This window comes from Lepisosteus oculatus, chromosome 17, assembly GCF_040954835.1.
Source record: "Lepisosteus oculatus isolate fLepOcu1 chromosome 17, fLepOcu1.hap2, whole genome shotgun sequence".
NCBI classification, from domain to species: Eukaryota; Metazoa; Chordata; class Actinopteri; order Semionotiformes; family Lepisosteidae; genus Lepisosteus; species Lepisosteus oculatus.
In genome coordinates this window covers 18,256,388-18,281,639 of record NC_090712.1, presented here as the reverse complement: position 1 = coordinate 18,281,639, position 25,252 = coordinate 18,256,388, and the positions used below count along the sequence as shown (strand labels likewise).

At 38.1% G+C, this 25,252-nt stretch overlaps 2 protein-coding genes across 4 annotated transcripts in view; one reads left to right on the top strand and one right to left on the bottom strand.

Annotated features, from left to right (window-relative positions):
* Nucleotides 1-14,318, bottom strand: part of myom2b (myomesin 2b) — a 40,169-nt gene extending 25,851 nt beyond the window's left edge. The window contains exons 1-9 of one of the 2 annotated variants that reach the window (XM_015363049.2): nucleotides 14,212-14,318; nucleotides 10,862-11,001; nucleotides 10,415-10,534; nucleotides 8,850-8,985; nucleotides 8,097-8,254; nucleotides 7,257-7,349; nucleotides 2,134-2,222; nucleotides 2,000-2,050; nucleotides 157-321 (exon numbers count right to left, since the gene is read on the bottom strand). In XM_015363049.2, the coding sequence (XP_015218535.1) occupies nucleotides 157-321; nucleotides 2,000-2,050; nucleotides 2,134-2,222; nucleotides 7,257-7,349; nucleotides 8,097-8,254; nucleotides 8,850-8,985; nucleotides 10,415-10,534; nucleotides 10,862-10,977 (928 nt within the window). In that variant the 5' untranslated portion in view covers nucleotides 10,978-11,001; nucleotides 14,212-14,318. The remainder of the gene's footprint in view (nucleotides 1-156; nucleotides 322-1,999; nucleotides 2,051-2,133; nucleotides 2,223-7,256; nucleotides 7,350-8,096; nucleotides 8,255-8,849; nucleotides 8,986-10,414; nucleotides 10,535-10,861; nucleotides 11,002-14,211) is intronic. The other variant, XM_015363050.2, reaches the window with a different exon arrangement.
* Nucleotides 14,319-16,028: 1,710 nt separating this feature from the next.
* rnaset2 (ribonuclease T2) lies at nucleotides 16,029-24,724 on the top strand. Of its 2 annotated transcripts, none has more exons than XM_015363051.2 (10): nucleotides 16,029-16,518; nucleotides 18,296-18,389; nucleotides 18,750-18,804; nucleotides 19,369-19,421; nucleotides 20,353-20,410; nucleotides 20,747-20,811; nucleotides 21,453-21,566; nucleotides 21,891-21,936; nucleotides 22,308-22,382; nucleotides 23,221-24,724. In XM_015363051.2, exons 2-10 carry the CDS (start codon nucleotides 18,316-18,318, stop codon nucleotides 23,419-23,421), a joined length of 741 nt encoding a protein of 246 aa, XP_015218537.1. In that variant the 5' UTR covers nucleotides 16,029-16,518; nucleotides 18,296-18,315; the 3' UTR covers nucleotides 23,422-24,724. The 2 variants fall into 2 exon arrangements, with proteins under 2 accessions (XP_015218537.1, XP_015218538.1); XM_015363052.2 differs by lacking the exon at nucleotides 16,029-16,518 and adding an exon at nucleotides 17,018-17,234.
* The last annotated feature ends 528 nt before the right edge of the window (nucleotides 24,725-25,252 follow it).

Below are 25,252 nucleotides of genomic sequence, written 5' to 3'. Positions count from 1 at the left end.
TATGAAGAACCTATTGTGGTCTTATAATGAGACGATCTAGACATAACATTTTTTTCTCTCTGGGGAGCACCAATCTCTCATTCCAGTCAAACAACCGCTTTCCTACATTCAAAGCTGGGACATTGTTCAATGAGCACAATTATCGGAATTCCTTACCATCTCTGTACCACTGGGCTTCAGGCTGCAGGTTGGCCAGGTCAGGTGCAATGACCATCTTACAAACCAAGCTAATTGTTTCTCCTTCAGTCCCAAAGGTTACGTCAAACTTTTCCACGAAGCTGATGTCTATCTTAGTGTACTCAATCTCAGGCATCATGGGGACTTCCCAGATCAAAGCAACAAAACATAAGTTCTTTGTTATATTTTAATACTTTACATTATTAGATTGAACATGAAAAAAGACAATGATTTATTTTAATAATTATTATTATTATAACAATAACAACAACACTAATCATAATTAATCATAAGAAAAAGCCTGTTATGAGCACTTCTCAATAGTTATACATATGGACACTTCTAGATTTAATTGTAAGCTTACACTACTAAAACCAGGAGCACATACTGTACAATACAGTCAGTGTGACCAGCACAGACCAGTGAAACGATGGAAAATACAAAACGTTTGGTTTCACACACCAGCTTGTTTTCCTGCTGTCTTACAGAAGACATTACATTAGCAATCCAAATGGGGCAAGTAATTACCTAACCTTTGCATAATTTAACACCACTAAAGTTGGGTTATAAATTTCCCTTTCAGTCGTTATAGAATCAAGCTTGTACAATCTGGGATAAAATGCCTGCTTTACACAATTATGCAAGATTACACAAGTATTACACAAGAGACCCTCAAGGTCATTAAACTAATGCCCCCTGGGTTCAAAGTCATGGCAAAAGCACACAGTGTGGAAAACAAATCTAATTAAAGCAATAAATAATCATGAAGATTTATGTTATAAATATATCAGTATACACGCAGCTCTTGTAAAATACAGCATAATTCATTTTTGTTAATTGCTTTTTGTCTTTATGTAATGCACTGTCTTAAAATGATAATCAAACTCTAATCATCTACTAAGTTTATAATAAATAAATAATAAATAATAAAATATATGTACAGAATATTAGAATATTTGTATTACTTTATTACTTTTCTTCTGTTTACTCTGTTTTATTAGCTATCTATATCACTGCTCCTGTATATAGAGCATATCTGTTATAATTAAGATTTCCTTGTTATTAAATCTTATTGAAATGTTATTAATAATTTCCTCCTTGAATATTCGAGATTCCCTCTTACAATGTAAGCAATGGTGCCTTTCTTTTTCAATGATTGTCCACTCACTAGGCTCATGCTTAAATGTATATTAATTTGAACAGCCAGCTGGGTATGTATAAAAGTAAAGTTTAATATCTTTGGTACCATCCTCAGTGATGGTAATATTCTTCACAATAAAAGTGAAAAGGCTGAGTTCTGAAGTATTTTTAATGAAGCTCAAGGAAGCTGATACTTGCAGCTAAGGCCCAGATATTGTGACTAAATTGTTTACAGGGGTGTTCAGTAGATTCACAAAGAACATATAAATTATTTTCATTTTTATTTATTTATGTAGACATAACAGCCTACGTAGGATTTTAAGCATAAATATTGTAAAATCAAAGAATAAAACTTTACATCACCATTTCTAAATATTTCTAAATGATTACTAGTTAGCTGAGCATTTAACATTAAATTGACAAGTCATTTTAATCCACTTCCTTTCCAGTGGCATGAAGCAAGTAATTTGTTTCATTTACTGTACATGTTTAAAGGGCTAAAGTGGCCAAATTAGCTCCTCTCATTTGTAACCTTTCTTGTGTTGTGTCTAACCGAATGCTGCCCAGTGGTTGTCATCACCATGGTCTGAATCAGAGAAAGATCCAGCTGTTCACTGCTTGTCATCTAATCTAGAACCAGTCCTGAGAGAGACACACCGCCACTGAGCTGCACAGTACTCACTCTGAAGAGGGAGCAACACTGAGTGGTAGGGTTCCTCCTCTCCTCTGTACCCTGCGAGACAGAGGAGATCGATCAGCACAAATCCACAGCAGTCCCTGGCCCATTGAACATGGCCGTGTGGAGGAAAGACTTACTCTTGACAATCACTGCTGCCGTAGAGGTGGCCTGACCATGGGCGTTCGTGGCCACAGCTGTGTACTGAGCAGTGTCATGAATATCACACCTGGACAAAAGGCAAAACACATGCAGAGTAACTCATACATTACCTGAAAATAAAAGTATTACAAGGACAGGGACAGAACAGTTCTTCTGGAAGGAGCAGCCAAGCTGCACCACACTAGAACTGCCTGTCAGCTGTTACCACTTTTAAGGCTGAATTGTCCTAGATTTAATCCTCAAATAAATGAAGATTCTCCTCAAGATTGCAATAATCATTTCCCATTTCCAATTTTGTCTCTTATATGGTACTTTTATGTTATTCGTGACTCAGTTCTCAATATAAGATTTCTTCCCAGACGGTCTACCCTCCTTTGAGACTCTGTTCTTAGTTATGAGGACAAAGTGTTGTGATTTAAGGAATTTTAACTTTGTGATTTATATCCCAATGAAAAGGTGTAGCTCCAGTTTTATAAAATGCAGGAATTATGAGAGAAGATTCTTTGTTAAACCAGAAATAATCAATAACACACGCCATATATTTTATGAGTGGGTGACTAGTGGTTTTGGATATTGAAGTGGAATTCTGGAATTTGGGGATTTGTATGGAAGATACAGTAATACTGTCACTAGAAAACTTTACCAAAACACCGTTTGAGCTTATTATTTCATACTGTACATATATTTTTGGAATTCATCTAGGAAATAGTTATTTTAAAATGAACTAAAAGCAATGTGGGCTGAATAATGCCTTGGCCCTGCTGTTCCTGCTAGAGCACTGAGATCTGACTCATCCACTCAATGGCTGCAATCACTGTTCTCAGCACTATTTGCCAATAGTGGAACCACCTTCTGTACAGAACAGTCAGAGATGCGGACTCACTGGCTATCTTCCGGAAGAAACTGGAAACTCCGGCCTTTAGGATGTACCTGACCCCAGAGACCCCTGACTGACCCCCACTTACTGACTACACTCTTATGTTACTACTTCCTGCTTCCTGTCTGCCAAGCAGCACTGAGACTCGTTAGCCCTGTGCAGCATTGAAGAGCTTAATTAATAATAATAATAATTGGTTACACTTAAATAGCGCTTTTCTGGACATTCCACTCAAAGCGCTTTACAGCTAATAGGGACTCCCCTTCACCACCACCACCAGTGTGCAGCATCCATCTGGTAATGCCGCTCTTGCTGTTTTCTGTGGTTTTATTGGTGTTTTAAGCTACTGTTACATGCACTCTTTGCATTTCAAACGGAAGCAGTTGCACAGTGTGTCGCTTTGGATAAAAGCATCTGCCAAATGAATGAAGGTAAGCATACTAGCCAATTAAAAAGACGATGGTGACCTTGTGAGGGCACTGTGCTTGCAAGCCTCTCTCATGCATTATGAACCTACTCTGCACTGGAGACTCAAGCGTGGATGGCAGCAGTCTAGAGCTGTGAGAAGAGCACAGACAAGAATGTGTGGAAGAAATGTGACCTTCCCCCTTAAACCTACTATTTTAGGGCATGTCTGACTCCCTTATAGCCCTGCAGACTTAAAATTCAAGAGTTTGCTGTGGTGCTCAAAAACGCTTCCCATCAAATTCAGCGGTCTCCAGCAGGAATGTGGCGTTTGTGTTTGTCAAATCTCCAAATGCCAAATAAAAAAAGGGAAGATCAAGGACTTGCATGGCAAAGCTGCTCCTGACTTCAGACTTGATTTTCCAGCTGACCCACTGACAGAGTGACAGCCAAGAGATTCCAAACTGCTTTAAGGAGGAGACGGATCGGATGACGTGCAGCTCAGCAGTTTGGTATGAACAGCTGAGGCGTCTTGAATGCAAAGGTCGAATGGAAGCCATTTTCTGTACTAAATTGGAGAAGATCACTTCTTACCAAACCCTTTATAAGCCCTGCCCTGATATTCCTTAAAGGAAAGATTTCCACTGAAGCATCCACACTTTACTTTAAAAGAGAATATCAAAAGCGATTCCTTCTGAGAGTGCCAAATTCACATTTAGCAGATACTTTGCATGATTAAATGGAACATAAAGCCCACTTAAGAATGTAAGTAGCTCTTTCCACCCCAAAGCTCTTTACATACTGTATAGGAACATCATCATCCCCCATTGAAGTGCAGCACCCACTGGGTCACACACAGCAGGCACTGTGAGTGACTGGAGCAATTGTTACAGTTCTGACCTGCTAAGTGCAAGGCTCTGGGTTCAAATCCTGGGAAAGGAATAGTGTTGTATCAATAAGTTCAAAAGTAAATCACTCTGGATAAAGGTGCTGGACAGATGAATTTGTCATGTTATGTGCCAGCTGCACACCAGATTATGTGGAGAACTAAGAAATTGCTTTACCAGTTGAATTAAGGGCGAACCTTAGACAGAGCACAGTGGGAGCTTTAGTGATCAAATAGCCAGACCTTTAGTGTAACACCTCATCTGAAGGATCGCAGCTCCCACGGGCCAGTCCTTGGTCACCACACTGGGCACTTATTTTTTACATTTCTGGTCTAGACAGAAGAGGGCCTTAAAGTTTTAAAATTATTCCTTACATTACCTTAAATTCTTACTTAAATTAAATTCCAAACTCCAGATCAGTGGACATTGCTCAAAATTTAAAGAACGTACAAGCTGAGAAGTTTTTTTCCCTAAACAAGGGTCAGATTCAGTACAACACTTTCACTGAGAAAAGCCTCAGGCTTGAATTCATAGATTTTTTTTAAATATGTGCAGTATAATACATACCTTTCGATATGTCAAATGCCAGACTTCCTCTATAACAACAGCCATATCCTTAATTACATAAGCTGGCTATAATTCAGGACATAAACTGAAACATCAACTTAAAAGACATCTCTGCAATTGAATGTGCAAAAATGTATTTGAAATAATATGTGACTTTTTCTATCATTTGTTTATTGTTATTCATATATACTCTACATGTTTAGGCTTCCTAATGAATACTGCCATCACAACTCTCTGAGGCTTTTCTTCAATGTTTTCCCTGATAGCTAACTGATCCTGCAGAAACAATGCCATTGAAAAAAGGCCTTTCCAAGCTTACTGAAAAGAAACATCACAACGACATGAGCAATTGTTATGCTATGATAATGCCCATTTAAAAAAAAAAACAGCCTATTGAAAAATACTACCATGCTGCTTAATTGCTTACATTTACTGGCAATCTGTTTTTCTTTAAAAATTTAACTTGCAAAGATAGCTAAATAGCAAGGCAAACAGCAACAGCAAAATTTGCCGCAAGACAGTAAAAATTCCTGTGTGAGAAAATATTGCTTTTTGTGCCTTCATCATAGGTGGAAGAGATTTTGAAAAATGAGATGTAAGAGTAAACCTTTCAGTAAGCATGTAGTCCTCATATCTTCCTATCTATCTTAATTGCTTAAGAAAAGTAATGTCCGATAAGCTATTCAGTATATTTTAAGATGGTGTATGTACAGCATTTCTGCCAATGAAAAGAATACATGATAAATATTTATCATGGTATACCAGATCCATCACATTTAGGTCCACTACTGCAATGGAGCGCTACTTTTGTTTTGTTTTTTGTTTTTTTTTGTAAATTGCTTTTTTTGTAAAAGGGATTATTATACCTAGTTATAGGTGCCTGTATTATACATAACTAAGGGGCCTAAGTGGTGTTATCAAAATAATTATCCTACACACAGTGCTTTCAGACACCCTGGAAATGGAAAGCATTTGCCCACTGCTGAGAGAGTTATTTCCATGTGATTGAAAAGGGGCCAATTACTTCTCAAGGGTTTCCATAAACAAAAGTAATATAAGTGTCAGAAGGAGCTGAGAATGAAATAAATTCATTGATGATGAATCAGCAGGACAGTGCAACTTACTCAACAGCTTTATGACTTACAGTGTAATATGTAATTAAAGCCATAGGACACTGGTCAAACAGAGAAAATCTCTTAATTATATGAAGTGGGTGCACTTACAGCACACACACAAACTATTCAATGAAATAATATCTATAATATGAAGCCAGATATACAGCATGTAAATGTCTCATTAAAGATGTGATTTGTGTTTTAAACCCATGTGAGACAATATGATATACAATATAGCTCTAAACAATTTGTGGGCACAGCTAAATAGTAAGTAAGCACATTTTACATTATCCAGTCATTTCCTAACCACTCTGTCCCATACAGGGCTGCTGTCCTGGCACTCTGGATGGGATGCTTCTCCATCAAAGCATTGTATTGTATTATATTATATGTTGTTCATTTGTCTGCACATCAGTCCACCTTTAGCAACTGAGACTGGACATGATCAAGCCTCTCAAGTTGTGATATCGTGTGACCAGTCCCAACACTAACGAACAGCAAAAAAAAAAAGATGAGAAACAGTATTTGTAAGGTCTCAATTTATCTCCTAACATATTTTTGAGCTGGCAGCTCCACTATGTCATTTTATTTGAACCTAAGAACAGACAACTAGGTCAGCTAGACCTTTCCTAATTTTCTGTATCTGTTTCATGCCTTTTAAAAATTCAGCACACTGTTACTACTGTCACTATAGTCTAATTGTACAATTCTTTGCCAAAATTTAAGTCAATGCTTGAATATTGTGTGCATGATGCATCAGACAACATACATAGCCTCCCTTCTTGTACCGCTTTACTAGTAAAAGAAAGGAATTTAGCTGAAGTCAACGTATGTAATGACTTCCTCATTATGAATAGCATGCATTTTTTTCAGAGGAGAAAGCTAATCCTCAGGAGTGCAAACATTTTCCTGGGATCAAAGCAAAAAAGATCTAATAATACTGTCTCTAGTTAATACATGTTGTTTCCAAACCTCTCCAAAAAGTATGAAAAAAGTAACTGTATTCAGAGAAACTAGCATATTGATTTCTCTGAGTTGATTTATCAGCAATGAGTACATTCTCCCCAGTATTACAATTTTCCTATCAATAGGAGATGTTAATCTCATCACAATTAGATAATGCCCTCTTTAATGCCTGTGGTATATTACAAATAACAGTAATTTGACAACTTCATAAGAAATTCAAAGATAATTGTTCTTTAGGAGTATTCAAAGCCAAACATTCATTTTCAAACAACAGTGTTGCCTACCTGTGAATTTCTAGGCTGTGCACTCCATATTTGCTGTCAATTCTGTATTTTCCCATCATACTAATTGGATCAAGGATGACATCATCTTTAAACCTGTAAAACACAAACACCAAGTCGATCATGGGATATTGGCACAACAGGCATCACAGTGTCAGTAACTGTCCATTGCATTCAACTTGTGAACCAAAGTTACATTCATGTATTTTTTCAGAATTAAGATCGCCTAGAGCAACAGTTCAACGTCTTCACTTCCATTGGATGATTCAGAGTTTCAGTCACATGCAGTAGTACAGACTGGCAAGGCAGCAGGGGAGTAGAAAATATGACCTTGCACCTCTTAGTTCCTGTCAAAGCAGGAAAGTGGATTTCCATGAATTCAGATTCTAATGGATGTCAGCAAAGTAACTACTGAACCAACCCTGATTGAAATCTTTGCTTGTTACAGAGAATAAAGCACTGTGCATTACTCTGTGTATATTGTATTCATGTCAGGTGTTTCAGTTTAGTAACAATTCAAAAAGAAATCCGAGGACTGCATTGTCTTATTTTTGCTTTCCTTATAGTAAGTTATGAAGATGTGACTCAAATTTTAGCAACCTTGCACCTTTTGCATACATTTTTGGATCAGTTCTCCTTCTTTAATTCAGAGAATGTGTTATCTTACAGCTTTTTTATCAAGCTTATACAATATAATTTAAATGGCTTAGATAGACGTATTGCAGACAGATCCTTTACTGGGCACTGCAGCTGATGTGTCATGTACTATAATGTATGAATTGGTCGAAAGGATAAAAGAAACACTAAACAAAAGTAAATAAACGAAAATGAAAACAGTCTTACCATTTCACAACGGGGGAGGGGTAGCCCTCGACAGTGCAGAACAGCCTCACTGGACTCATCTCCCACACCGTGTGAGACCTGAGTCTTACAAGAAAATCGGGACCACGGACCATGGACTGCTCATGAATATACCTCTCAGCAGCCATCCTTTCCTCGACCTGTTGGCAGACAAATCACACCTGTTAGAAGACACACCGGGGAACTACGCAGCACTGAAAAGTACATGAAAATCCTGCTGCTTAGCGCACTGTGTGAAAAGCTACAGTAAAAATGAATGACCCGCTAGCTGGTCATATTTGAATTAGTCTAATATGTAAGTGTTGTTTAGGACAGCTCTAAAAGCAAAACTGAATTTGGAACTGTTGTGCTTAGTGGTTCATTAGTGGACAGCATGGTGGTGCAGTGGTTAGTGTTGCGGCCTCTCAGCTCTGGGGCCATGAGTTTGATTCTGGACCCGGGATGCTGTCTGCAAACGGTTTGTATGTTCTCCCCATGCTTGTGTGGGTTTCCTCCCACAGACCAAAGACATATTGTACGGGTGGGTTAACTGGCTATGGGGAAAATTGGCCCTGGTGTGAGTGTGTGCTTGTCTGTGTCTCTGTGTGTCTGGTGATGGACTTGGGCCACAGCCAGGGCGTACCCTGGATTGCTTGCCGAGATAGACTCACAACCCTGAATTGGATAAAGCAGTTAGAAAATGGATGGATTTTTTTTTAACTTACAACTTCTTTAACAGTAAACTTTGCAATTTACCATTCTTTGAACGGCGAGCTTGTCCACTTGCTCTCTAGTGGCCTGTCGAGCCCTGTGGACCTCGCCCTCCAAAACAGCCAGGTCATTGCCAAAATGGACAACTCTGCGCTGATACTCCTCCTGCTCCTCTGCAGATCTGCATTTGTCAGTGACAGAATAGATGTGTTATTGTCTTGGCGGATGAAATCGCTCCAGCAAAACAACCACAGGAGTAGAAAAGTCAAATGTTTCAGCTTTTGTTATACAACACCAACATGCAACTTCATTTACTGTCTCATCTGTATATAATATTGAAACATGTACTCCATCTAGCTAAGAGACTAATAAATGAGATCTTGACATGATCATGTATGTCAAATTAAATTGCAATTAAACTCAAAGAGGAATGTCGTATTTGTATAAGTGTGAAGATTAATTGTGTGCCTTCATGTAAAAAAAGTAGTTGGGTATTTGAAACAGACTGACAGGGTCTGTCTGTGTGAAAGAAAAATACATCAGTGTACAGCAGCATACTATACATCTTGAATTAACATAACAGAACTTGTTTTATTTTGGTTTCATGTTTTCAGTAATGCACAATAAATAAATGAGCTCATTAACAGTGTTTTGCCTTGAATGATGTTTAACTCTAGTGAAGAATCCATTAAGATCAATGTGTCATTCATATTACTGTATACCACTATCATGCCATTCACTTTTATTACTTCATCATGTGTGTGTCCCTCAGTTTAGCATTAGCAATGCTATTGACACTATTTACATGGCATATCCTTAGAATGGTTTAAAAACAATACTCTGCAAAGTTCCACTAGGTTGCAAAGCTCCTTCCTAATTCTACAAAGGCATTGCTTTTGCTTTTCATTACTATGAATGTTGTTACATTGTGACATAACTGAATGATAACCTACTGTATATGAGCTCTTGGACACATCATCAGTGATGTAACCAGGTTGTTTTGGGTGTTTCAACCTCGATCTTCCTAACTGAACAGTAAAATTAATAATATGCTGCAATTTATACTCAAATATATTAATTTTAAATGAATTATCTTCCTTTGAAAGCCCAACAGAACCAAATCCATATGAAGAAGGACTTTCAAGTGTCATCTGAATAGTCTGCATGGTGCTGACAACTTCAGTGGGATCATTCAAGATATGAAACATAATATACCAAATACTTTGAGTTCAAATCGTTGACGTGACCTCATTGTTTCCTTTTGTCAAACTGTGAATTTTGACAGCAACTGAAGAGCGCACATTCAAACCCACACTGAGGAGTACAGCAGTTAAAATGATGTCCTCGAAGGAAGCACAGAAAGCAATTTGCAATTGACCTAGGTTTGTTATACTGTATAATCTTTTATCCACAGTGCTCTGTAAATCATAGCTGTGATTTGTTCCCCTTACTTTACATCAGATAGCAATGCAGGGAATGGAATCTGCTCAACATGTTTTAATTTGATTGCTCTAGACATATCAGCCTAGTTTAGCTAATGTATTAATTTACATTATCTTAAAATAGATCGCTGTATGCCCTCACAGAGGAGAAGATTTTGTGAAACTAACCTGGTCCTGAAGGGTGGCACAGTATAAGTTACTTCTTGCTGTTGCTCTTCCTCAGCTGCATGAAACCTCTTGGACTGGGCACTAAGCCTTGATTTACTGCTTGATTTTACTGCAGATGTTCTAGAAGAAAACATACTGTATGAGTCGTGAGTTCCCAGGTACAGGACAAGGTGAAAACAGACGAGCATCTAAGAGTAAAAATAATGAAACTCTGAGCGATATATGATTTGTAAAGTGCTCATTTTCAAAGTAACATGTATTTTTTCTTCCTTACTCATTACAAATATTATTACAGTTTCTTCCGATGCAATTCAATTGAGGTACTATATACTGCTAGAGGTCTATGATATGTTCAAATTTACATACTTTAGAATATCATTGCTGAATAAAAAAGGAGTTTATGAAAATGTCAAATATTAAGAAGTGCTAGAGATACATTCTTTCTACCTTGACCTTGATGAAGCTGCATATTCTTGCACCACATATCTCGTCTGCGTGCTGCGGTAGTTCTGGTCAAAATGCTTGTGTTTCCGCTGGTAAAACGGTGCAACTTTTGTTGCCATGGCTGACAAGCTTCAGCAGACCTGCTGATCAAAAATATTATTCACACTTTTAATTCAATGGGTACACAAGCTGACTGAGTGGATCTCATGTTCATGGGGAAATCTGTCTTTTAAACTGCTATTGAAACAGGCTAAATATCTGTACTATCATTTATTTTTAACTTTTGAAGTGACAGAGGATAGCAGAGTACCATCTTCTGCAATCCTCTGGAGGCCATCGGCAATTTTCAAAATTAAATTTTAAGACCACTTTGTTACTGTAACGTTAAAATTCAGATCATAATGTACAGTAAGTGTAATACTTTTCATTTCCATAAAAAATAACCATTGCAAACATTCTGGAAGGTTATAATTTGGTTATCTGTCCATCAGCTTTTCCTGATTTCATTGGTAAAGGTGGCAGCACTCAGGAGGCTGCTACAAAGATACACAAGGTGCAAAGCAGAACTGGGAGCATTTGACTACTCTCACCCTGGACGCAATGCAACCCCATCACAGTGGCATGGAGAAAGTGACCATTTAGAATAGCCAATCAAACCTAGCTAGAACGTCTCTGGGCGATAGGATGAAACCAGAGCACACAGAGAAATCTCACATGAATGTGGGAGACATGCACCCCAGCCCAAAATCTAACCCAGGACCTTAGAGCTCTGAGGCAGCATCACTTATCCCAAACATACCGTATACTGTACAGTAGCAGAATAAAGCACCATCCAAAAAAGCAAGTCAATATTGAAGCTTTACTGAGTATAGAATGTTTCAACAATATCCCTTGGATTCTACTCATTTTCATTACCACAATTTTGTGTTAAATTTCAGCTTTTTTATTCAGTTATCTGGGTTTTAACTTTAAAGGCATTGAGTTTTTGGATGGGTACAAGACAAACCCAATAGTAGCTTTCCTCATTGCATATTAATTAACGTTACATGACCATCCTACAGTGATGTAGCCATGGGAATAACGTCATAGACTTTTTATAATAGCAACAGGAATGCTATAAGATATACTCTATATCATATTCTACATCTCAAATTGCAATGCATGCTGAGATTAACGTGTATCACAAGATGTTTGCCAGTTTTCAGCCCTTATAAGAAATGCTGTGCTCTGGTATCTTTGAATAGATAATAATAACAACTAGAAAACCCTAGAAAACTGTTCTTTAAAAATTAATGTTTTCTTTAAAGTCTTCTTTCTTTTTTTCTTGTAATAGGCTTTAGGTCTATGAAAAATATAATCAGTAATGTTTGATGAAACGGTTATTTACAAGAATGAAGTCAATAAATAGCAACATTACATTTTCAGAATGCTGTCATAAACAGAATCGCACATTATGAAAAGCAAGAAAATGTGGACTGTATTTCAGTCAGTCAGTACTCATCATTTTATTTCTCCAGATTGTGGTTGTACTGTAGATACAGTACTGTAGAAATAACAATACAGAGACACATGTACTCTTCTAACAGATGGAGCACCTCTGCTTCCATTCCAGCTGCTATTTTATTTTCTAGAAATATTATGTAGCCGTGCTTTGATGGGTGATGACAACAGCTTAGGTAACCTCTTCTACCCCATGGGCTTGTTCAAGAAAAGTTCTCATTCTAGACCTGGATGAAAATCTCCTACAGGAGGGCAGAGTAGTTTTAGAAGCCCAAGCTAAACGGAGATCATTTGGCCAAGAACAGCTACAGTAGCAAGTCTAAAGTACTGTACAGTACCTCGTTGTTTTGACAGTTTATTTTCCATGTAACATCTGGATCAATCAAACTTGTTCTGTAAGACTCACTTATGATATAACCCTACAGAATACTTGGCACAAAGTACAATCTCTTCTGCCTTCACCCATTAAAGTTTCAAAAGTACGGCACCAACATTGAAGCCATGCTACTAGTATGCCTTTACCGTCACCTATATTTTTGGGAGTCCTTGGCGGCTCAGTGGCTAAACTGTCGCTACCCCTACGTGCTTGGAGAAGCATAAGGTCTTTCATCATCCCATCTTGTAACACAGTTTTAGCATCGGGCGCTTTACACAAATATGAATGACAATATCGGTCAAATGTTTAGTTCTAATTCTCAGGTATACTGCCTCTGCACTTCCACATGGGACGTATTCTGAAGTACAGTAAAAATCCAAAAGTGACAAGTAGCCCAATTAGAATAACAACGTACAGTACTGTACTGTATGTCCATTCAATAAAAGTCCCAAGACAAACGCTCCCTTCAGTACATGTTTTTTTTTTAATTAAAAGTTATTTTAAACAGTTTATGGTCTCTTCATGCAACTTGCATCAAGCGTGCGCGCAGTTTTCTTTTCCTCTGTTGGCCTCTTTTGCAACAGAGACCCTCCATCACTGGTGCCCGTTTAAATACTCACTACAGTTCACCCCACTTCACATACAGTACCTCCCAAGTAAGCTCAGTACACAAGGTTTCACCAGAGCTCATAACTCAATCGCTAACAAGTATATCTCATAAAGGGTTAAATACTTGTAAAAAAATAAAAATGAATGTCCGTATCTTAAGAAATAACTCGGCTTTTTATCCTTCAATTTTGTTTTTAAAGACTAACACAGAACGTCTTGCAATCTATTTAAAACATTCATATACAAGTAATAGCACAATAATATAGGGGAAAATCATAAATTTAAACAGGGCCGTAGGAATTCCGTATTTTAATCATCATCATAAGATTTAATCATCGTGCAACGTTCTTCATTTGCATATTTTATTTCCGCGAACAATTCCTTAATTCTGAAAGAATAAAAGAATGATAAAACAATCAATGTAACTGGCAATAAGCAACGTATCCACTTAACCTTTATAAAGTAACAATCAAAATGCAACAGGTTGCATTATCTTGTTTAAACCTTGTTACATTAGTTCCAATTAACCTTTAAAAAGGTTAATCCGTGAACGTTAATTAACGTCTGCACCGCCAATTTCTAAAGCCGCTATGTTTCCCATATTGCTAGAGCTTTTCCTGTGCTTGCATTTCAAAAATGCCTTAAGAGCAAAAGTTTAGTTTCCTTGTTTGTAGTTTGTATTTTGCTGACCAGGAGCACCAGATCTTCCCCTTTCTGCAATTTCCCCCCACACACATTGGACATTCAGCAAGACGCATTAGTGCTCCAAGTGAATTAGTGGTACTGTAGAAGTGAATTTGCAACACCACCTGGAGGGGTGCTCATTAATGTACGAGATGATATAATTACGAATTGAAAACCAACTTACCCAGAGAGAATTAAAGATTGCGGAGCTGAGGAGGAGATCAGCCTCAAGTCGCCTGGGAGCCACTTGCTGATGAAAACAAAAATATTATCCCACGGTAGAGGAATGCTCCCTCACTCCCTCCCCATTTATGGACAGGCATGAAACTATATATAGAATTTACATCAACGTTCGCCTTCATTTTTTGTTTTAAAGAAAATCGTTTAATGTGCAGATCTCATGCGGAGATAGGGCATTTTAAACCGCAGAAGAGTTTTGTGCTATTTTTTTTTAATAATTTAACCCCAAGAATAGTAACCACAGAATGAGATAATAGGGCTTTGCCAAATTTCAGAGTAAAATATTTTCAATGAAAAGATAATGGTCGGTTTTCGTGCACTTCTGGAGTTATGGTTTTGATATCCATAAAAATTGCATTGAAACGTAGGCGACCCTGGAGTGTCTTCAATGCGATTAACTGCAGGCAATTAAAATTGTTGTCCCATATTTAATCTTAAAAATAACTCTCACGCGATCTTGAGTATCCAGACGACAATGTTGGTACAACGTGGAATTAGTTCACTCTTAAGTTTCATTTCAAGTTAGTTCTCTGGGGATGTTTAACACCGTTCCTTTACCAAAACCTTTTTAGGCTTCTTAAGACAGTTTGCTATCCCCTCATAACCCCTGCCAAAGACTATTTTTAACAACACAGATTGGGTTTTCAGAAACTGTGTGGTGGGTGATACGCTTCTAAATTACAGTACGGGAATACTTTCTATGGATGCATGTTTAAAAAAATACCATCCATGAAGACTGTTCATTTCATTTTCAGTCTAATTTCATTCCTCTCTCCCATCATCAAAGGTCCAATAATTTAATATATAAGGATCTTAACCTGCTGATTTAGCGGCGTTACAGTCAGCATCTTTACGTTGTATCAGATTACAAAATGTCCTGCCAGGTCTTCTAGCGATCCCTACTTTAACTGTAGGGTCACTGTATAATTTTACTGTATAACATTGCAAGCTACTATATTTTGAAATGCCACTGTCTTCATCTGCGTTGCTTTTGCTTAAATAAAGCAATTTACAATTTCTTATGTAACTCTGTTCTCCTTCAGTAAATTGTCCCCAATTCACCATTGTTTCTTACTAAAGTAAATAACTATTTGCATTCGTTTTGTATGTCTTGATCGAAGTGTGTTATACGAACGCAGTCAATATGTACAGTGAGTTGTTCTTGATACTGCTGACGACCTTTCTTCATTACATGAATACGACATACAATCCACGGTACACTGCCCGGAAATCGGCTGCATAACAACAGTCAAACGCATGACCCTCCCTGTAGGTTGCATTAATGCTGAACCCCACTAACAAACTGGTGATTCCTTTGCTACTGTAGCCCAAAATGATGCACAACAAAGCCTTCGGAGCTAGCGTGAACGCTCTATAACACGTTTGCGTTATCTTCATCTTTCTTTCATTTTCAATTTCGATAGCATCCTAATATCCTAGTCAGCAAAAGACATGTCACTAGGAAATGAAACAAAAGTTAATTTGCTCTGGCTACGAAAAGTCCACATGGCTTATTTCCCCGGCTACAGTATTTAGTGCCTGAGCCGTGGATTATGGCGACTGTCTAAAGACGATGGAGTTCGCAGTCATTACAGTATGGCTCTGTTTGCTTTTCCTTAACATGTCCATATCTTGTCCTCGGTCAGACAGTTCCGTCGCCCCGGCAACGCGACCGGCAGCTGTTTGCACCGGATCGCCGCAACTGCGCAGCTGCAGCAGGGGCGACTGACCCACAGTCCTCAGGGCAGAGACTGCGGACAGCAGATCAATTCGAGCCCACTGCCAACTGCTCGTCTTGCACAGCGATAACGGAAAACAACGAGAACAAATCCCCATTGACACTGATGGCCCGGAGACCCATTCACTGTACACGGCAGGTCCCATTACTAGTGCAATCTAAGATTTAATCGGAATAAAAAAACATCCCAAAATAGCGCACGGCTAATTGAGTGTTTCAGCCACTGCAGTGTGATCTTATCCCGCCTGTCTGAGGGCCACAGGCCGAGGAGGCTGGACCCCCGAGTGAGGACTGATCAAGGGGCTGGAGGGGGAGAAAGACGTAAGCGAAAGAAGGAAGTGAGGAAATGACGTCAGGAATGATCACACAAATTACTGACAGTTGAGGATCATTGAACTGTGTCATGCCTCACGAACTTTCCTTATAAACTCTATGAACGCTGTGGCTGAAACCGGTCACGACAGCTGAGTCAGTGTGGAGTCAGGAGCACCGCAGTGGACTAAGCTGTAAATCGTAAGTGTAATTTGCTGAACATTCAACCGTGCGTTTTGTGTTCATTTCACTTTTCGCTATTACGACTTCTACAACAGAGGAACACTTTGTTGCGCGTTTTGAAACTGTCTTTAATCGATTCGCATGGTGGTCGAGGACTTGCTCTCCGCGTGAGAATCATTGCAAAAGAAAAGATAAACCAGTGTTTCGCTGACTTTCACACATTAAACTCTTATTTTTTACGCTACTATCCACGAAAAACAAAAGCTGCCGTGTAATTAAACGGCCCTTTCGGAATTGATTCTAATCTTATGGAAACCGTGAATTCTCCTTGCAACGTTTTTCATTAATTTGAGGAAAACGCGTCGGTAACGGAGAATTTGGATGCAATCCTTTGGGGTCGGTGATGCCGGTCTTGACGTGTATCCACAGCGAGACAACCTGAGGGTGTGATTCACTGGATCCTAAGCCCGCAGGGACACCTTTCTGCTCACATGACGCACAGTTGCGCGCAGCCTCCGTCCGGCTACAGTGTTTCCGTTCAGTTCGCTTTCATGAGTTTAAAGGTGTGTGTGTGTGTGAGGGGGGAGATTCAGTCCTCTTAAAACTAGCTAAAGCTCAGCTGGAGACGTGCATGCAGTCTTCCCAGAAGAAAGAGGTTGTCACAGATCACTTCCATATCGTCTGTCCAGGCGGCAACGACAGTCTCGGTTGAAGCGCTTTCCTGTTCTTGTCAGGCAAGTTTGAATCCGTCTCTTGTCGGGGTGTTGTTGACTGCGGTGTTGGTTTTGCGTGAGAGTGCGGCAGGGTTTCGTGCCGCTGTGGCATGAAAAACAAGGTTTCAAGTTGACGCTGCTGCGATTCGCTGAGACGTTGCGTTACTGTCTCCTGCAGAAACAACTGATTAAATAAGTGTTAGTCTCTCGCGCTACGCTCTGTTACGTTTAACATTGTTTAACAATTGTTCTTTTTGCCTAATGAAACCGTCGGTCAGCTTAGTGTAAAGCAGAACATTGCTATAAAGGTGCGAAATCAAGTAACTGAAAGTGCTTTTGCTCCTAGTAACACTGTATGTGGACATTGTCATCGTAAAGTTAACCGAACAACAAAAGAGAGCCTGCCATCAGTGCAGGAAAGATTTAAGAAACTGATAATACCTCCCCATTGTTTTCTACACCCTAGTATTTTTTTTTGTTCCTAAACTCTGACTTGCGCTGACAGCTTGAACCGTCCTCACAGGTCGGTCTTTTAGAAATGCTCTCCACTTGAAGTACGCGACTACGACGTGCGATCGATACATTTAACAGAGCAAACTTATACCCCTCTCCAATACACATACTGTACAAACCCCACCCCTGAAAGCATTTTGTGCCTTTTTTTTACTTGCAAGTTTGATTTAACTTCCTTAAAATGCATAACCAAAATTGCTGACACGGCAGGTAATCTCGTGCTACCTCATGACCTGATAATAGCAAGATCAGCATTGCAGGTTACTCTGAATCAGGAAATAAGAAGAGACGTGTCACAGTTCCTGGAACTATAACTTTTCAAATACAAAAATGAACTTGCCCCATGTACTGTATATCGGCGTTTTGCGATATTTCCAAACTGCGGTCGCTGTTCAGAACATGCTTACAAATGCTGAAGGTTAATCATTTTCCCTCTTTGTAATGATTAAAATGTAAACTACCTTAAACGAATGTGCAAAATAAGAGGGGCACTTTACCCACTGTGTAATGAATTGGGAGTTTTAAAATTGACAATTTGAAAATTGATTTGCCTTGGCTTTGCTACACAGGGTTACTTGTCCATACTGCAATGAAGGCCTTCAGTCTGGTGCTGTTCCTGTGCCTGGGCCATACTGTCTGGACGATGTCTAATCATTTGTACAAGTAAGAGATGTTCTTTATAATCATAAGCATGCACTATGACACTTAAGTTACAAAGTAATGGTCCATAGTAAATGCTTCCAGCAGATCTACATAAAATGAGAAGTGTATCTTGAAATGGTTCTGCTTTTTTGGTAGTACATTAAATAAGCATATGTAGTACAAAGTTCAGAAATGAAACATCAACCAAAACTGTTATTGTTCTTCTAAGGCTATGGAGGACAGAACGGGTATGAAAATCCAGTTATCTTCCCTTTTTTTTAACACCTGGGTACTTTTGTCACAAGTGTGCTTTGGGGGGTAATTCCAATGCCTTGTCATTTTTTCCTGATTAGTCTATTTTGTACCAAAACTGCTTTTCAGACATGACTGGAATAGGCTGATTTTGACCCATCACTGGCCACAGACCCTGTGCTCTGTAAGTAGATTAACTTCATATATGGTAACAAGCTGTAGAAAGCTTGCCTCTACCACAGTAAAGAATGTAGGAGGAAACTAAAATGCTTACAGCCTAATGTGGTTTCTGTATGTAATGGTTAGGGTCACACCAGATCCAGGCTGATACTGTTGTTTGTCAGGCAAGAGATCATAAGACAGAACAATAGACTATGGTCACAAATTCCTGTATGTTTGCAGTTTGAAACGGGAAGGAATTAAACTTGCTGACTCCCACTGTTATTAATAAAAGGATGTGATAGGACAGCTTTGTTTGATTTGCTGTACAGTATAGTCACTTCACAACTACAATACATCGTTTATTGTTTAATAGTTGGAGTTCTTGTACCATTAAGCTACTGGCAACAGTACTCAAATACCGTGGGTATTAGCGTGCGTGCTGAAACATCTCCTCGTGCGTAACCTTTGTTCATAAAACATGTGGCCTAATGTGCTGGAGAATGTTCTTCACTGTAAACTGCACTTATAAAAATAACTTGTGAGGATCATTATGAACAGTCAGCTTATTGATGTCCTTGTTTTGTAGTTGGAACATATCACTTGCTCCCAGTTTAACTATTGGACCTTACATGGACTCTGGTAAGAAGTTTATACATTCTGTTGTTGGTCTCTAAATCGCAATGTTAAGTACATCAGGTTGGTGAAAATGTGGGGCCAAGCCATAAGCCTGTAAAGGTACTGTATTCTCCCTCCCTTACTCGGTGTACATTAGTAGAAAAAGCCTTAACCAATGAGCACAGCTGAATACATGCATGTTAAAGCCATGAAAGACCAGGAAGGAACTGTTAGAGCTTTAAGAACGGATTCCTTAGTGTGGTTATTTTCCATTGTAGTCCTGGTTTGAGATAAATGAATGGTCAACAGTCTTTTGGCTTCATGAAAGCTTGGCAAATTTGAGAAAGCGTCTTTTTAAAAGCAGTAACTACTTTTTATGATTGTATTTGCAAAAGGAAAAACATCTTTGTAATGGTTATATAAACCGTTATGGTGAAACGAAACGTCACACAAATCAAGTTGGAAAGGGTTTCATCATAACAGATAAACCATATAAGTTTAGTAACAGATGAGGGCCACTACATGAATATTTAAATGCATTCATAAAAAGATGTTCTAGCCAAGACATCACATACAGTAAGCGGTGCTCAAATTGCTCCACTAAAATGCCTTAACTGTATAAATGTTTTCTGCAGCTCATTGTAAATGTGAATTTCTTTTCCATCACTTTGTCTGGTTAAATAAGTTTTTGTATGTTTTAGTACAGAGAAAATGCAATCTATTTGAGTCTTTATTTAAATAGTCTGTAATTAGAAAGCAAATATGCTTTTGGAAATCATAAGATTCACTCTGCTGTAACTCGTTTTCAGTAAATGTTAAATGACCATGTCTTTCATGCCTTTCTGTGAAAAGCTACGGTCAAATTTGACTGAATTAAAATGAATACTAACCTTGTGAGTTTTTAACTTGGGTGTCATTGAAGTTAACACGCTAATGTTCTTGCTTGTTTTCTTAGGACAGATAAAGCAGATATGTGTAATTCTTCCTGGCCTTTTGATGAAAGACAGATAGAGGTACCAGTATATCTTCCAATAAAACCTGCACATACTGTAGCTTAGCATCACAAGAAACTGAATGCCTGTCACATGATGAAAATGAACATCATTCAGTTTCCATTACCGAATTATGAAGTTATTAGATTTTCAAACAGTTTTGGGCATGCTGCAAATGTTTTTTTTTTATATTTTAGTCTAAAACAAATCTGTTGATTCATTCTGTTTCTAGTTTATTGGTTAAGTGCCTTTTGGCACTGAAACTGCAAAACTAGTTTTGTTTTAATCCTGACTTTAAACAAAGACATGAAAACCACTTCCTAAAATTTTTGCTGTACATTGTGCAATGTTTTTCAGGACCTAATGCCAGAAATGAATAAGTGGTGGCCGGATTTGCTGCAGTCAGGTGCCACTAAATTCTGGTACGATTCTTAATTTATCTGCCCAGTGAGCCGCAGGAATCGCAGACTGACATTCCAGCATAGCTGCAGGTTCCTGGGAGAAACGGGCCATCACTCAGCAGTTGAGCCAAGTAATACAAGAGATGTTTGTTGACAAGTTATAAAATGTCTTGACAGAGTATAGGATTATATAAATACTCTCCAAAATTCTTTGAGGTCAGTTCTCTCATTCTCTTATTGACCATCTCTAAATAGAAAGTGTTTATACCCTTATTAATTTTACAGACAAGCCAAGGACATATCCAAGAACTTTCCAGAACCAAAAGTGCAGCCTTGAATTGGAACCTCCAAAACTACAGTCGAGTTTTAGGCAAACATCTTTCACACCATGCGGAGTGTTCCTATACCTACTGCACCTTGGTGTATCATAATCCTTTGCTTTGAAAAGCTCACTCTTGCAACCTGGTCCTGCAAGGTTTTGGCCTTCTTGACAAATGCACATGTACCAGTGTGACAAATTTTTCATAAATTCAATTCTATGAATGTTAAAAAGGACTTGAATACAAATTAGACAGTTCCTCCCCCTCCCCCCATAACATAGATTTTTATTGTGTGAATTTTGTTACCAGTGCAGAATGCATGTATTTCTATACTCTTTTTAGGAGTCATGAATGGCAAAAACATGGGACTTGTGCAGCACAACTTGAAGCCCTGAACTCTGAGCATAAATACTTCGGTAAAGCACTGGAGCTATACAAGAAAGTGGACCTTGATGGGTACGTCTGTCATTGCCATTTTGTATTGGTACACATCTGTATTGATTTCTCTTGAAAGAGAATGCTATGCTCTTCCATCAATACCATCAGAATCAGTGTGCATATGTTTGAGCTGTTGAGTCATTTGCCTTTCAAATAACTTTTAACGAAGAGGCAGATTTAGCAGAGTAAGTGAAGTTGTAATGGCTGTTGTTGCCAGATATTCTAAGTCACAATAACTGAATAACTTGTAATTGCACATGCATTAATTAACAATTTAATGTTTTCTAATTGAGCTGTCCACTAGTTTTGTTTTGAAATGTAAGTGATTTTATTTATTTTCAGGATTTTGAAGAAATTTAACATTGTCCCATCAACAAAATATTACAGTGTGAGTAATGGTCATGTATTGTTAATACCCATTCTTAATCCTATGTTTTTAGTGTTGTAAGTCTGTGAATTACTCAAGGCACCCTTATATATAATGATGCACAAAAGAGAAGTTTTAGTGTGATGGATATAATCAAGGTTAAACCATAGCAATCAAATGATCGCAGAATGTCGGTACAAATGTGTACTTGTTAATCCTGCATGCAAATCATGTTAGAACACTTCTGCAGTGGAATGTCTGCTGCACAAGTTTTTTTTTTTCTTGTATATTGTTACTCGCAGGAAGAAATATTTTTAGTGGCTAAAAATAAGTTGCGTTTAACAAACTAGACTTTCATGTTGAGACTGAGTTAACACTCTTTTGTGTTGTAGCTGGATGAGATCAAGGGTACCATTGTCAACTTTTACAGAGTAAAACCAAAGATTCAGTGTGTAATGCCAAAAGAGGTGGGTTTTTGTTTCCCTTTATTTGAGTATTTTTGTGTTTATGGCTGATGCAGTACTCCTGCTTGCTTCTAGAGCTTGAAGGCTTTATGTAGCGGAACACTTTTATTTAGCATTGTGGCAGGACTGCCACTTGCAATGGGAAGGATGTGGGCTCAAGTCCTGTCTGATACTCTTGAGCAAGTTACTTCGATGAAACTGCTTGATTAGAATGGTCAGCTGTATAAATGGGCGTATAGCAAGCAATTTAACTTTTATATTGCAGCCCGTCTTTGTTGAAATTTCTGTATTGGAGAAACTGCTTTGGAAAAGTTTGGTAGCAGCACAAGAAATTCAAAGCACTAGCAATATTTTGTTATTTGGAACAATATACAAAACTTTCTCCACAGTTATCAAAGTTAGTTTTATTTGGTTTTTGACTGCTAGTTCTAAACTAGGAATCATCACGCAACAATTTAGACCAGCCCAAAATGTAATATTGTAAAAATAGTATCAATAATAAAATGTTAATCTATTTCCTAATTTTCATCTTCAGCCACTCTCTGTGAAAAGCAAAAAGTTCAGTTTGTGCTACATTCAGATCATGTAGCCTTGTTGCAGTCAGTGTTTTTGTACATTGTAGACCAGAATAAATGCTAGTGAGCTCTTGGATTCGTGCTGGAAATCATTTGGCCAGTTTTTGAAAGGCACTGCTTTCTGTAGGCGAGCATAGAAAAACTCAAATCTGACGTGACTGGATTGATGCACTGTACACCTTGGTAGTACTCTGATACAGTAAACCCCTCTGGAACCCAATCATACAACAGACCTCACCTGAAAGATTTTTTTTCTTCCCTTACAGGAGGAAGAGGCTCAAACATTGGGGCAAATCGAAATCTGTTTTGACAAAGAATTCCAGTTGGTTGACTGTGTGCATTCTAAAGAGGAGCTTTCTGACAGGACAGATGACCACCTAACCTTTGGTTTTCATTCCCATTGGGAATATACCGTCTGTGATGAGTCCTTGCAAGTTTACTATCCTCCCACACAAGAGAGGAGTTAGCTACTGGCAAAGGAAATGGCTCTTTATGTGGGTTTTACAATGACTACAATTCCCTTGATGTTTGCTGAAAACTGTAAAGGAATGAATATTGAAATTTTTAGCAAAGAAATCGACTGTCTGTTATGCTGCAGCCTTACTTGCAAATTGTCCTTTTTTTTTAAGACTTTTCTGAATGACAGGAAGTGCTAGTTTATCATTTTTCCCAGAAAAGGGAATATACACTTCAATTTCTCGCTGTGCAGAGAAGTTCTTTTTCTCCTGTTTCTTTGCATGTCATTTTGCTGTTATGACTCAAACGTCATACATTTTGCTAAAGAAAAAAACTTAAGTTGATTTAGAAACTACTTCTCTAAATTGATAACTTGCAAAATTAAAACTTTGTCTCTGTAGGTAAGAAAATTGATTTTCTTTATTTGCTTTCTTGGGGTTGTTTTGTTACATTTATTCCTTGATAGTTGCCTTATCATTAAAGATAACTATGAGCAAAACCTCTAGACGGCCATCAGCCAGTAACACTGCAAATGACTTTTCATATTTGTCACATTCATAGCATGTTTCATCACAAATCTTTCTAGGGGCATCATTGACAACTTTTTGTAAGGACTATTTCTATTTTTGCAGAACAGTATAATTTGTCTTTCGAGGTGCACTAGAATTTTTTTAAATGTTAGTTTTTGTGAGCTTTTGTAATGCACTTAATGAAAGTTTACCAGTTACTTTGCATATACATGTTTGGACTTCATTTAAGACAAGTACTGTAAATATGCATTTTTTTGTACTGTTAAAAAATCAGATTGTATCATTTCATTGTAAATTCAGCTCCATTCTTGCTTTAATTTGCAAGAATACATAGATTGTCTCAAGGGAATCACATACGTTAAAGAACTTTCTTCTGTCTCACTAAGTATAGGTTAATTTTGGTGCTTGGGGGCTGAAAATGTACTAGATAAAGATGTGGATATAAAATTTAACTTGAGACTTCCTGTTTGTCATGTGGTCAAATGCAAAGTTAATGTACTGTTCAATATACTGCATGGTTTTGTGTGATGGCCATGCTTCGCCTGCTCATTGTGCCACTCTGGACTAGACACCATGTGCAGTACAAGTTGCAAGATGAGGGGTCTTGGTGTCTGGTTTGGGTCTGTGTATAATAGAGAAACATTGGAAGAGTTTTTTTTTTTTTTTACATTAATGCAATACCAGTTGATTGGGGTTCTTATTTTTCTGTTAATAACAAATCTATTCCAGACAATTTATTGTACTTGATTGTTTTTTTTGGTGCAATAAAACAAATCCCTATCAACTTTTGGTTTCTTTTTTTTTTTTAATTTAGAGGCATTTGGTCCCATTTCAGATCTTAACCATTTTATCACTGGAATGGGAAATTCTTCCATTCCAGTATTGTAAACATTTTGTATTGTGAAAGTCAGATTCTAGGACCATTATTCACGGTTTTGCTCTGTCATTTGTGCTTAGTGAGTTATGCTTCTTGGCAATACTGAACTACTCTTCTATGGATTGGTTTCCTGTTCCAAAGGAATACTGGCTAGTATAACTAACTGGGTCTTTAAATTGTCACTTGGTGTGTGTGTACTCTGAAGTGGGCTGGTGTCCTGTCCAAAGCAGCTCTTGGTTTGAGCCCTGTGCTTCGTGGCTCGTGATCATCACCAAGAACAGGTAGGTTTCCTCCCCCACCCCCTCCAGATGAAAGCAAAGCAAAGACGGTTTTCAGAAGAAAGTGAGCAACCATTAACTTTTCCTTTCTAATTCTGTTTTATTATATCCCTTAAAAGCATTCAATATATGTAGAAGGTACAGGTAGGTGTAGCAG

Bases quoted from the DNA above. Each gene is read 5' to 3' on its own strand.
- rnaset2 (XM_015363051.2), top strand. From the start codon at position 18,316: ATGAAGGCCTTCAGTCTGGTGCTGTTCCTGTGCCTGGGCCATACTGTC. The intron at 20,411-20,746 runs GTACCAGTATAT...AATGTTTTTCAG, and splicing joins TTGATGAAAGACAGATAGAG to GACCTAATGCCAGAAATGAA. The intron at 20,812-21,452 runs GTACGATTCTTA...TACTCTTTTTAG, and splicing joins TCAGGTGCCACTAAATTCTG to GAGTCATGAATGGCAAAAAC.